Source organism: Callorhinchus milii, unplaced genomic scaffold (assembly GCF_018977255.1).
Source record: "Callorhinchus milii isolate IMCB2004 unplaced genomic scaffold, IMCB_Cmil_1.0 Scaffold11, whole genome shotgun sequence".
NCBI classification, from domain to species: Eukaryota; Metazoa; Chordata; class Chondrichthyes; order Chimaeriformes; family Callorhinchidae; genus Callorhinchus; species Callorhinchus milii.
The window spans coordinates 12,891,389-12,904,274 of record NW_024704752.1 but is presented as its reverse complement, the minus strand read 5'-3'; the positions used below and the strand labels follow the sequence as shown (position 1 = coordinate 12,904,274).

General features: G+C 42.8%; 2 protein-coding genes across 8 annotated transcripts in view; both read left to right on the top strand.

Moving 5' to 3' along the window:
• wdr33 (WD repeat domain 33) overlaps positions 1 to 6,364 on the top strand; it is a 37,218-nt gene extending 30,854 nt beyond the window's left edge. For 2 of the 5 annotated variants that reach the window (XM_007884980.2, XM_007884926.2), the window contains exons 18-24: positions 314 to 499; positions 1,006 to 1,477; positions 2,435 to 2,554; positions 3,867 to 4,030; positions 4,505 to 4,666; positions 5,043 to 5,258; positions 5,819 to 6,364. In XM_007884980.2, the coding sequence (XP_007883171.1) occupies positions 314 to 499; positions 1,006 to 1,477; positions 2,435 to 2,554; positions 3,867 to 4,030; positions 4,505 to 4,666; positions 5,043 to 5,258; positions 5,819 to 6,045 (1,547 nt within the window). In that variant the 3' untranslated portion in view covers positions 6,046 to 6,364. The remainder of the gene's footprint in view (positions 1 to 313; positions 500 to 1,005; positions 1,478 to 2,434; positions 2,555 to 3,866; positions 4,031 to 4,504; positions 4,667 to 5,042; positions 5,259 to 5,818) is intronic. The other 3 variants (XM_007885075.2, XM_007885027.2, XM_007885114.2) reach the window with 3 other exon arrangements.
• Positions 6,365 to 7,902: 1,538 nt separating this feature from the next.
• The window catches only part of lims2 (LIM zinc finger domain containing 2), a 28,170-nt gene continuing 23,186 nt past the window's right edge, over positions 7,903 to 12,886 (top strand). Inside the window, exon 1 of one of the 3 annotated variants that reach the window (XM_007884624.2) lies at positions 7,903 to 8,053. Coding sequence is in view for 2 of the 3 variants with exons in the window: in XM_007884573.2 (XP_007882764.1) it covers positions 9,224 to 9,234 (11 nt within the window). In the remaining variant the exon portion in view is untranslated. 3 annotated transcript variants of the gene reach the window in all.

Sequence of the window (12,886 nt, the reverse complement as noted above, 5' to 3'; positions counted from 1 at the left end):
AGAGCTATGTACTTCAATTGGGGAAGAGATACCAATGGTGAATCAGTCAATCTGAAGGCTTTTTAAACACATTATTCTCATTAATAATTGTTCGATCACCTCAATACGGAAGAGGTGGAGGTAGAGCTAGTTAATTGAAATCCCAATGTAAAAATGTCTCTGGACGGGTGGAGCATTTATAATTTTTTTCCAGCTCCTTATCATTAGGTTGAGGTTGGATGGGAAAGTAGGTGATATCTGTAGAGAGTAGCCCGTAGGTGAGGACACTTATAAAGCCAGCTACAACAGTGAGTTTTTGTTTGTTTATTGACAGGTGATGGATCGTTAGGTCCTACCTCAGGGGCTATGATTCGAAACTCTAATGTTCCAAATACTGAGTTGCTTGGCCCAGCTTCAGGTGTTATCATGTACCAGCTACGCCCAGGGATGACCATCATTAGACACCCAGGTCCAGGGCCCATTGGAGCTCTTCCTTCACAGCAGCTTCTGTCCCAGAAAGGTAACAGTGTTTTGGGACCGTGATCGCAGGACAGTGTTATAGTGTCCAATAGTCTCTTTAGTAAAAGGCAAATTAAAAAATATATATTTGAGCTTTTGATTTTGTTTCTCTTACCACATTTCCTTTAAAGACAAGAGCTCCTGGTTGAATAGTTTCCTGTGTAAACCTACACAACAAGTAGCCCCTACAGGAAAGCTTATGTCTTTATGGCTGTCTGAAGTTCAGTATATATGAAACCATTGTTCGAGTAAAATGGTTAACAGGCATTTCATATAATCAACTAACAAAAGCAGAAATGGCACTTAATTTCACAGCACACTTTGAGCACAACAACAGGCAAGAGTTGTTGAATGGATTATCATTGTTTATCATGGACATCTGATTAAAGCAAACACTTGTGTCTATTTTATGCAGTTACACACCACTGTACTCATCTTTTCCCCCCATTTCTACAGCCATATATGGTTTGTGTGCAATATTTTATAATTTACAAACTATTTTTATAGGTGAACCTCACGGTCCTCCAAATCACCACATGGGCCATCCACAAGAAATGAGACATGATCAGAATATGGAACGTGATCCCGACCATGGGCCTTTCAGGGGTGCCCCGGACTGGCCAGATCCCCGGGAAAAACGTCCATCGGCTGAAAGGCGGGGCCCCCTGCACGACTTCCACGATCGCTTCGACCCACAGGATAAGTTCCGTGAGGAATTCCGCAAGGATGAACGATTTGTCCTTAGGCCACGGGAATTTGAGGGTCGAGGTGGTCCACTACCTCATGAAGAAGGGTGGAGACGGGGTCTTGTTCCACAGCGGGATTTCCCACCTGATCAGGAGTTCAGGGACTTTGTGGACCCTGAGCTCAGAGGTCCAAATCGAGGTCTACCACAAGGCTGGGATGGCAGGAAACCACCAGAGGAGAGATTTGGGAGGGATCCAGAAGATGCTCGCTTCCGTGGGCGACGAGACGACCGGTGAGAAAGTGTGCAATATTAGCAGTTATTACTCTGTTTGACATAAAATACCATTTCTATTTTCAAAGGTATATTCGACTCAAGAAACTTGCAGCCTTTTCATTGATTTTTTAAATGTTTTTCTACACACAATCTGATATTATGCACGTTATTATTTATTCCCTGATTTTGAGGCACAGCTACAACATTTACAAGTTTGCAAACTCTGGTCCACCTCAGAGTGCATAATGTGTGCCTGACACAGGTTTTAATAGTTACATCTGAGAAATTGATTAAACTATATTGATAAAAACCATTGTGAAAGCACAACGACCATTGACTTGATGCTTCAGAAAATTGAGCTCTACATTTTTGTCACCAAAGATGAATATTCCATTTTAAGTACAAGCAATACTTGAAGCTTGAGAAACATGACCTTTCACAGTGAATTCAGTTCAACCACCACACATTATAGCATACATTGAATGCTGAGAGTTGTTATTTTTACAAGTATGTTTTTCTTTCTCCCTTGCCTTTTACTTCCAGGACAATAGTATTGAAAATTAGCAGAAAGAATATGGAAAACTGAATGCTTGAAATCCAAAATAAAAACAGAAAATGGTCTAAATTGATTTCAGTTTAATCTGCATTTGAAAGAGAAATGTTAACTTTTCTCTTTCAAATATTGAATGACCTACTGTGGATTTCCATTATTCATTCTTTTTTATTTCAATGTAGGAAGGAAGAATATCTCGGAGGAAGTCATATATAAAAAAAATCAAGGAATGACTATGGTAGTATTGATTAAAATAGAGAAAGGTTGTATCTATAAACCATTCACATTTCCAGTCCTTTCAATTGGTCTTCAAAATAAACCATACAAATTGAGCTAGTTCAGTTTAAGCTTGCCTGAGGTAGTAGAAGAGCGAGAGGCTCAATGTTTGCAGCGGAACAACCTAGTCTTAATTCCTTTTGTAGATTTGAACAGAGTTTTGATCAACGTGGCACTGAATTTGAACTGAGACATCGTGATCAGCGACGCCCATCTCAAGTCAGACGTGGCCCAGATTTTGAACTGCATGAGCCATTTGAAGAAGTGTAAGTCTTCATGCAAATTTTAAATTCAGATTTGAAATCTCAGCAAAGGATTAGTCTGTCCAGATAGAGTATCTGTCCTGCTGTAGATAAGAGATGGGTGTAGTCACTCCTCCTCAACCTACCTTTCTAACTCAACACCATTATTGATTGGAAGCTCTAAACCAGACGAACTGCATATTAGATATGACTCAATTCTGCTGAGTTTAGACTATGCCTCCTCCAGCACAAACAGTGATGCTCATGTGGAAGAACTGACACTTGAGTAACATTGTACAGCACTAACTATTAATCTTCAACATTTCTAGGCTTGCTTTTATGAATGTACAGTACATTACATAATAAAAATAATCCTTGCATTTGATATAAAGCCTTATCACGTCTTCGAGAAGTCTCAAAGTGCTTCACAAAATATACTGTAAAGTGAATTGACTGTATATTTTGTGGGCGAGATGATGTCCCATGCACAGAAAAGAGTCTAGGGCCAAAGACCGTAGAAACAGGCAACTGGTTGATTTAGTCAGCAGTAATTCAAAGAAAGAGAGCTTTTTAGCAACTTGCTATAGAAATTGTTGCATTGTAGAGTAAACCAGCGTCACATGCTATTTATCCAAACTGTTTTGGAATAATTTTTGGATTGATGAAAGCTGATAGCTGCAGTGCACTAGATTAAGCAATATTAATTGAGCAGGTACTAATGTACTAATCAGATACATGCATCGAGCTTGCTGAGAGACTAGCCAATCAATTGATAGCCAGCCAATTCCAGTCAGTGGAGTTTGGATAAGGAGCTCCTGATGCAATATTCTCTGAGGGATTTTGTTTAAAGATAAGTGTATCTGTATCCAGGAATATAAAATGAACTGTACAGAAAGTTGGGACTTTGAAGCGTTAATACAGTGATGGGACTGGAAATGAAACTTAAAGTTGAGTGTTATTGTACAAGCTGATGCACATAGGTTTAAACTATAGAATTAAATGCAAAATGGGTTGTGGTGAATCTCATATGTTCTTTAAACTACAGACAGTAAACATTTAATTAAAGCTTGAATATGCGCACGATTCTCAGACTAAGGAGGGTCCGAGGCTGATTGTTTGTGTTGTGAACTATGCAGTGTTTGCAGAATTTTTGTTGAGGATTGGGCTGAATCTGATCTGGACCCTCATACTGAAGCCAGGTGCTCATGGAAAGTTTCACATTCCTATCCTGATGCAGTGCGAGACCGTCAGAATTATTAGGTAGCTGTGAAACTTAACAGTCTATCAGGTGTGAGAGTACCAAGGCTGCAAATGAACCTCTGCATGTTCTCTGAAGTTTCAGGCGAGGAGGAGCTCGACATGATGTCCGTGGCCCAAGAGGAAGAGATGGCTTCCTGGGGATGGACGAGTTTATTGGCAATGAAGAATTTGAAAAAGGGGAAGAGAACTCGAGAGGGCGTGATCCAGGAGGGAGAGGACGAGGTCGTGGAGTAATGCGAGGTGTGTGTGTACACGCATCTGATTTACACTTCACTTTTAAGACATAGAAATAAAGTCAAATACAATGATTAAACTATGCCTGATTTTTAAATCCATTTCCTAATTAATTACTTAAGCTTTTTATTGGGACATGACATGCAAATGTGATTAAATCCGAAAGGTTGAAACGCCTTCACCATTATAATGTACAGACTTACTCATGGACAACTACACAGTTGACATGGACACAATATATAGTGGAACACATTTGTGGACCACTCTTTCACCTCCCAAAATTGCAGGCATACCTGTGTGTACCGCCAGGCTCCCAAATAACCACACGCGCTACATTTTGACTGACAGCTGTGTTTCGACAATAGAAGTATGTCGGGACAGTCCGCTTGATACCAAAACACAGAAAGTAAGCACCTAGCTTTCTTAGAGCATGAGAGAACATGTTTGAGTTTCAGTCCCTGATGCACTACTTTCCCACAGGAGGGCGAGGGGGCCTCCTGCCCCTGCCTAGCCATGAAGAGTTCCCTCGTTTTGAAGCTGGTCGCAAATCAGAAAAACGGCCGCTGTCTCCAGGAGGCCACCGAGATGGCTGGGTAGGGCGAGGAGACCGAGGTGAAATTCATGAGACTGGCAGAGAACCAGGTTTGTTTCGTCATCAAATGTTGTTTGAAAATCAATTGCAGACTTGCTCCCAGAGAATTTTGTGTGGTTGGGTGGGAGGCGGTGTAAGTATGTCTGTCCTTGGAGGAATATTAAAAGCCCACATCTCCCTATTTATTTAAACACACAGTAGCATTTTCTGTGGACCTACGTTGTCATGGTCTAAGCCTTTCAAGCTGCCCCACACTGTCCTAGGATAGCACAAAATTTATATTTGCTCCCCTAATGTTTTACTACCCTTAGTAAGAATATAAACCGAGGTTCAGTTTATAACTGATATACAAGTGGCCAACATTCTGAAGTTTTAGTTAGTATTCCTGTCCATCAAGTATTCACATACTTGTCTGTGATTGGACAGGCATGCCTGGCCGCGATCACTGTCCAGATGATTCTCGCCAGGACCAATCACCCCGTGATGGCCAGTCTCCAGTCAGCAGGGAGCGACCATCATCACTCCATAGCATGGATACTGCATCACTTCCTCCTCGCAAACGGCCATGGTACGAAGGGCCGGGAACACCTGATCAGAGGGATTTGGATACACCTGGTCCCACACCTGACGATAGAGGCCAAAGTAAGTTTCTGTCTGTGTGTGTGTGTGTGTATATCCACCAACGACTGCCACAGCACCGACGTTGTCACAGGACACCCGAGCAGTCAACCTGACAGCAAAGGTGGCCGCTCGCTCGGTGTTTGCAGAGTTATGTTGTGAGGTATTGCAGTGGAAGCCAAGCTGATACTGCAGCATGCAGATGCCGTGTGGAATCGCACGCAAGGAATCACAAGGACCCATTATGGAAACTACTATGGAAGCCATGTGCACACATGGCTAAATTGGGCCCTGCAGTTTGTGAGACCAAGCCAGCCAGATTTGGATGGGTTTGGTTTTCATTGATTATTTGCTCTGCTTCCCTTCGCTGCATGCAGCATAAACAAATTTTTAAGTGTTGACACGAACCACGGCCTTTTAGTGGGTAATAGTTTTTCACTTGAATCAGGACATTTTACAATCCTCTTTTGAGGTGAGCAAGTTGTTTATTTTTGGTACTAAGCTAGAGTCCCAGCACCAGAGAGAAGGGGTTCTGTGGAGAATGGCATTCCAGATAATCTGTTACTTGATGGATTGTATTGCAGGCCGCAGTGGACCAGGTGGAGCAGCACCCCGTGTGGCCAAGACTGGGCGTTCCAATTCACATGAGGGAGAGCATCATGATGGTTTCCACAGAGATGATGGATTCAGTGGGCCCGGAGGTGCTCCTCCCAGGAGTACAGCAAGGGGAGGACCTAACTGGGCAAGAAGTGGAAACAGTTCAGGTCAGCCATCACGTCGGGGATCCTCCAGAGGCAGTAGAGGAAGATGAACAAAACAACATTGAAAGAATGAATTTTACTAAAGATGCTCCAATGACAATGTACAGTGTTTAAACTGGAACTTGAGTGCACAGTCAGTGCTGAATCTGCCCCCAGGAGAAGCGATTGTTCCTTTTTCAGTTTTGTACAGTTGGCAGCGGTGTTTGTTGTTAAACTCCAGCAGTTTTAGTGTTGTGGGCTCTGGAGCACTGCCACACACAGCAATATGTGTCAGAACAGAAGCGCTCTGTTTCTGTATGTACAGTTTGTCTGTCTGAAGTGTCATTTTGTATGACTAAACAATATAATTTGTGCAAAATTTAACAAACACATTTGAAAACTTGATTCTTTATTTTGTGTATCGTATGTCATATCACAAACACAAAGCACAACTGATGTCAATCCACTTACTTCTTAGTTTGAACTACAGCACAGTAAAGATGCATTTAAATTTGTTAATTGGGGTGGAGGTTAACTTATTTTATAATGATAATCCTTGTATTTGATATAGTACATTATAACGTCGTTGAGATGTCTCAAAGCGCTTCATAGGATCTACTATAAAGTGGATTGATTGTGTATTTTATGGGCAAAATAGGGCTGCCAATTTGCACACAGCAACGTCTCACAATCAGCCATGGAGTGAGTGATCAATTATATTTGGAGGATTTGTTGGCCAGGGCACCGGAAGAAACTCCTTCTCTTTTCGAATAGTGCCATGGGATCTTTGACATCCACCTAAACAGACAGATGGAACCTTGGTTTAACGTCTCGTCCAAAGGATGGCACCTCCGACAATGCAACATAACCCCAGCACTGCATTGGATTGTCATCTTAGAATGTGATTCTAAGTCCCGATGTGGGGCTTGAACCCACAACCTTTATGGAAGGCGATTTATCCTTTTTTTTTAAATAGTATTATCCCTTCTTTATATCTGTCAGTGTGAACCCTTACACTGAGCTGAGTGGACCTCCATCCATTCCCGCACTTTAACATAGCAATATTGACAATGCACCACTGTTCAAACATGAATAAGGCTGACTTGGATAAGGTACTGGTGAATGGTCAGCACCTGTGAAACCCAAAACCTAATAGAAAGCAAAGGAATCCAAACTTCTTCAGGAAAGGACCAAGGAGTCAAAATTGGCTTAAAAAAAGTGTTTGCCTTTATTATTCTTTACGTTTTTATTTATCTTACAAAGAGTTTACAAAGGATGTGCAGCACGGAAACAGGCCACTCGGCCAAACCAGTCTGTGCTGTGTTTTTTACTTCACCGATTCCTTACTCCCTCCCGTATCCTTCTATTTTCCTCTTCCTCATGTGAAGGTCGAGCTTCCTCTTGAAATCATCTATACTAACTGATTCCACCACTGCTTGCCTTACTGCTGGGAATTCAACCAATCTGCTGAGGCGTAAATGTAGACTCTTACTGTTGGAAACTTGTCTAAAATCTCTTAGCTCCCAATGCTTAATAAACTGTTGTTAAGCATTTTATATGTTTATAGAAAATCCTCTGCAACAGGCATTATAAAGGCCAAAGAGCTTACGCCTCATCATATCTTATCGCATTCCTCTTCACTACCTCTAGGAGGCATGTCATGCCAACTAGGACTGGTCACAAAATTATCTGAGATAAATTTGGTATTTATTTTTCTCATCTGGTGCGAAAACAGGAGTTACTCGCTCCTGACAGCGGGAACAGAGGTAATTTACAGTCTTACTGCTTCCTGTGCGAATGGTTTGTTTATATCAGTGATGGATCTGCGACCCATCAGAACACATTTCAAAAAAAGTTCCATTTGTACTTAAAGGAGAGTTTGCAGGGCGCTACAGAACCAGTACTGCACAGGGGAAAAGTAGATCGACAATGTATGGTGCAGCAGCACTTTTAGTTGTAAAGGTGAGACAACTAACTGCACTGTGTATAGTGGGAGGCACTGGGAGGTCACTGACCCAATAAATGATCTGCAGAACTTCAGGGTTTGGATCAAAGGCCAGGACATGGAAAAATCTGAGAGTAAGTGAAATTTTTCATTCTTGCCCTGCCATTCTGTAATTTTGCAGTGTAGTGCATACATATATTACAGAAATGGATTAATGCGGTTTTAAAAAAAAAACTTTGATATTGCCACTCTATCGGGTTAGGCATTTTATATTCACCAAGGAATTTGAGCATGTTGCAATGCTGTCCTAATGGCAGAATACGTGTTAATACTATTACTGTTTGGGGCATGTTAGTACAATAACGATACCCAGAAAAAGGACCTGGATGGGGACCCTCTACACTTGACCCAGCATTGAAAGTCCGTATATGTTGTACCATTGATCATGTCATAACCCAAGGTATAAATTGTCGTGCAAAATGGATTGGTCTCAGATGGCAGTGGTTTGCACCTTAATTGTACAATATTCCTTGGTTACGAAGTGCCACAAGTAATTGATGTGTGGTGTTGTAATGACAACCTGGGCAACATCTGGCGATTCTCTTGTTATCCTAGACAATAATCCACACCAACAAATGTATATTTACAGGTTTATATAGCCCCTTTAACTTTGTGTGGGGGGTGGGACATCCCAAGGCACTGAAATCCCCCAATTATACTTCATGGCTCTTTGTGGGACATTACTGTGTGCAAAATGTCTGTCGCGTCAGTCTACAAATACACAGTCACTACACTTTATAGTAAGTGTTTTGAGACGTTTTGGCAGTTGTGATAAGACACTATACCGCGCAAGAATTGTTATATCAGCCCCAAATGCCCCCCCCCCCCCCACCACCCAGCCACACCCCCCTTTTAAAACCAGGGCAGGACACAGGAAATTGCAAATTGTTTAATGTGTCACTTTTTCGGGGGAGGTGGGGGTGGTGGCTATTGACATACCAGAAAAAAATAGGCTTTTGCGGCACCACATTGCACTGGCTTTAATCTCAAATATCTGGCTGGGAGCTTAACTCTGTTTAGAAGTCATTTGCAAAAGAAAAACACACCACACAAATTACCCGTCTTAGACTGACTGCCTCTCGGGGATTGAGTAGTTTGGCTGCCAAGTGCGGACTGTGCTGCCGACTCTTTCCTTTTTTGGGTTGAATTCTTTTCCTGGCGAAGATGCAACCGTCTGGCCATTTCTAACGGGAGACCCGCAGAGCTCAGCCGAGAGAAAATAACGGACATCCGCAGAGTGGACAATGACGGGAAGGTGAGAATGACCTGCAACAAAATGAGGAGGTCAGGAGCTTGAGTGGAGATTGTGGTCAGTGGGAGATCCTGTGCTGTGGGACAGGACAGGGTGGGGTGGTCACTGTGTGATGGGTGTCTGTGTGTGTGTGAGAGCCAGGGAACAGTGTGAAATTGATGGGTTCCCTTGAGAGAGGATTAATGCACAGGTTGGCTTTAGATGCGAGGTTGAGTTGAGTTGATTGATGCTAAACGGTTTTCCCCATCGTGTAAAAAAGCAACGATTGTCAGGCAAAGAAGAGATCTGGAACATTTCTTGGTGCAACAAGTGACATCTACACTGCATAAGGTTTATACTTCAGGTCAGTCGAGGCTTCCAGCACTCCTGCTGTGTGCAACAGACTCTCTCACTTGGGGCACAATATAAGTGGAACAGAGGAGGGATTGGGGCAGAGAAACTCAGTTTGCCCAACTTGTTGAGTGTGACCTGATTTTAAGTATAATAATATAATAATAAAGCTCACCTTTGATATGGCATCTTCCACATCAGGAGGAATGTCTCAGCAAATTTACTGTAAAGTGTGGTACTGTATTTGTCAACAAATATACAACAGCAAAATTACATTTGTATAAGCGCCTTTCACGTCGGGAGGACGTCCCAGAGTTTCGGACTCGAGCTGGGGGTCGGGATCAGGGAGGGTGAAGGGCAGGGCTGGGGAAGCACTGAGATCAAATATAGCAGCCAGTTTGTGCACAGCAAAATCCTACAAACAGTCATGAAGTGACTTTTACCCTGGGTCCTTTACAAGCGTTCCTGGACGCTACCCCGTGCTATATAAATGCAGGTTGTTGTTGTTGATTGTTGGCCAGGCACCAGGAGAAACACCTCTCTTTTCAAGAAGAGTGTTGGTCTCCTTAACAATCATAGCTGTTGTGGCCAATTATTGGGTCCCAACTGCAGTACAGCTGAGATCAATCCATTTAGCACAGACCAGGATTCCCCCACCAGACCCTTGTTATAAAATCACATTTTAAAATCTTTCATGGTTCAACGCCTTCCTTGACAGCAGGATGTCTCAAAGTGCTTCGCACGATTTGCTATAAAGTGTACAGACTGCACTTTACATGAATGCAGCAGCCAATTCGTATTATAGATAAGTATTTATCAAGAGATGGAGTCTTGTTTCTTGGAATGGTGCATTTTATAACATTTTACGCTTGTTTCTAACAAAACACAGAGTAATGAACATTCTATCTCAGCCTTATTCCAACATGAAGACGTTGAATTGGCATCTCCTACCACTGACCTTCACGGGGGTTGTTTTATCAGTCATTTCATTACTTTAAAGGTCTTTTGAAAGTGCAGCAGCATTGCACCATTTAACTTCCACTATCACTTTGCGAAGGGAAGTAGCGCTTCTGTTTGAGAAGAGGCAGTAAAACCCACCTGAAGTAGCAATGGGTTCCTCAGGCAGAAAATCTGAACACTGTCTCAGACACAGAAGTCACTCGTTTCCTGACCATTGTTTCCTGTGGTTTTCCAGCATCTCCAACCTGCAGACCTGCATTACTATATAATGTGGTGGTGCAACAGGTGGATAGTCAGGGAGACATGGAGAGAGTGTATGGGCTGCAGAGAGACCAGTGAGGTGAATGCATATTGTATCACTCCTCTGACAGTGAAGAATTCAAACTGCATCTCTGCTTTACCTGGTTATCTGTGAAGTCCCACACAGGCACATATCAATGGGAGACAAGGAAGCAAAAACGGTGAAGCTGCCTGATGTACAGGATTGTGTTATATCGTGTGGAGTCCTGTAGCTCAGTGGTTAGAGCACTCACCGTGCAAGTAAGAGACTTGGGTTCGATTCTCTGCAGGGTGAAACATTGGGTAAGTTTCTTTACTCCCCTCTGCTTACCTAGCAGTAAGTAGGAACCCATTTGTTAGTCGATTGGCAGATCGCCTTTTGGGGGTAATAATTCCTTCAAAAAAAATTGGTCACTCAATCTACCACAACTGTTTGTGGGACACTGCTGTGCGCAATTGGCTGCTGAGTTTCACCCACAAAATATACAGTCAATTCAATTTACAGTATATTCTGTGAAGCGCTTTGAGACATCTTGAAGACGTGATAAGGTGTTATATCAAATGCAAGGATTATTATTATATTCCCTGTAGAATTAGGAGAGGTCTCCCCACTTCTAAACTTCATTACGTTGTTATCTTTCGGTGAAATACTCCACCTCTCTGCCCCCTTCCTCCTGAACACCATTATATGAATAGGCTGCACCATGCCCAATGGAAATTGATCTGAGTAAAGAGTAGAAAGGCTTTGAATATGTTTTTTTTACGACTTATCAAGTTGTTAAGAAATCACCCTGACTGAAAACAACAACCTGATAAGCTGAGCTCAGCGGTGTTTTCTTGCTCTGATTTGTTTTCTGTGTTCCCGGAGACTTTCAGTGTTTAGCTGGGGCAAGCTGCAGAGTGCCTGATTTGTGAAGGGAACAGAGCAGGAAACCTGACTCACAATGTGCGAGTGAAGTAGTCGCTTCTTTCAATTGTGCTCAGTTCCACCCCTTCTCCGTCGTTGGAAGCTCGGTGGGTGGCTGCCAAGCAGGGCTCTACAGCATGGCTGTGGTGAGACTTCGGGAGCTTGCTTCATCTCAGCTTTACCGGCGGCGTTACGAGCGCTACAGCAGTGCCCCAGACCCATGGCAGAGCAGGACTGTGTCCACAGCAAAGAGAAGTGGGTAGGTGCTGGCTTGACAACCCCCTGAACATTTCGCGATTGAAAAGGACAAGGCGGATTCCTTTACAAACAGGAAACACCGTTCCTTGAGCTGTTGTCGCAGGCAGTTTTCCTGCCAGCGAGTGCACAATAGGGCCAAACACTTCTCTCAGCTTTACCCAGCCACATGTTAACAGAATGGGTTTTTGTCCCAGTGCTGCGGCCTCTTGCGCTCAGATCCTTGCCCTCTGCTGAACTAGGGGTGATTACGCTCATCGAGAAAATTATCTGATGAGAAGATAGGAAGGCTTTACTTTAGCCGTGAGGGAATATGGGCAGCAATAAGGACAGGCCTTCATTCCCTATCATTAGACAGTTGTCTCTTTCTGTAAACAGTAACTTTATTCCACTTTGTGAATCTAGCCCCAGCCGAGGACAAACTAGGGTGGCTTTAGACTCAGAAAACTGAATAAAGCAATTATTTTTCCGTGTCAGGCCGAGTCACTTGGGACTCTCACCTCTGAATCAGAAGGATGCAGGTTCGAGCCCTACATCGGGACTTTTAACTCATAGTCTAAGCTGACAATCCAGTCTAGTGCTAGGGAAAAGACGCATTGTTGGATGAAACGTTAAATCAAAGTTCTCTCTGCCTGTTCAGGTAGACATTAAATATCTCACAGCGCTGCTCAAAATGAGAAGTGAGTTTCCCACTGTGCCTTGGCCAACTGTCCTCCAGTTAATTATGACTTGGTCATTCACTTTATAACTGTTTATGGGACATTGCTGTGCACAAATTAGCTTTTAGGTTTATCTACAAATTCATAGTCACTGCACTTTACAGTAAATAAACCCTGTGAAGCACTTTGAGACATGTTGACATTATAAGGCACTATATCAAATGCAAAGATTATTATTAGTATTAATGAAATACCCTGAAGGAAG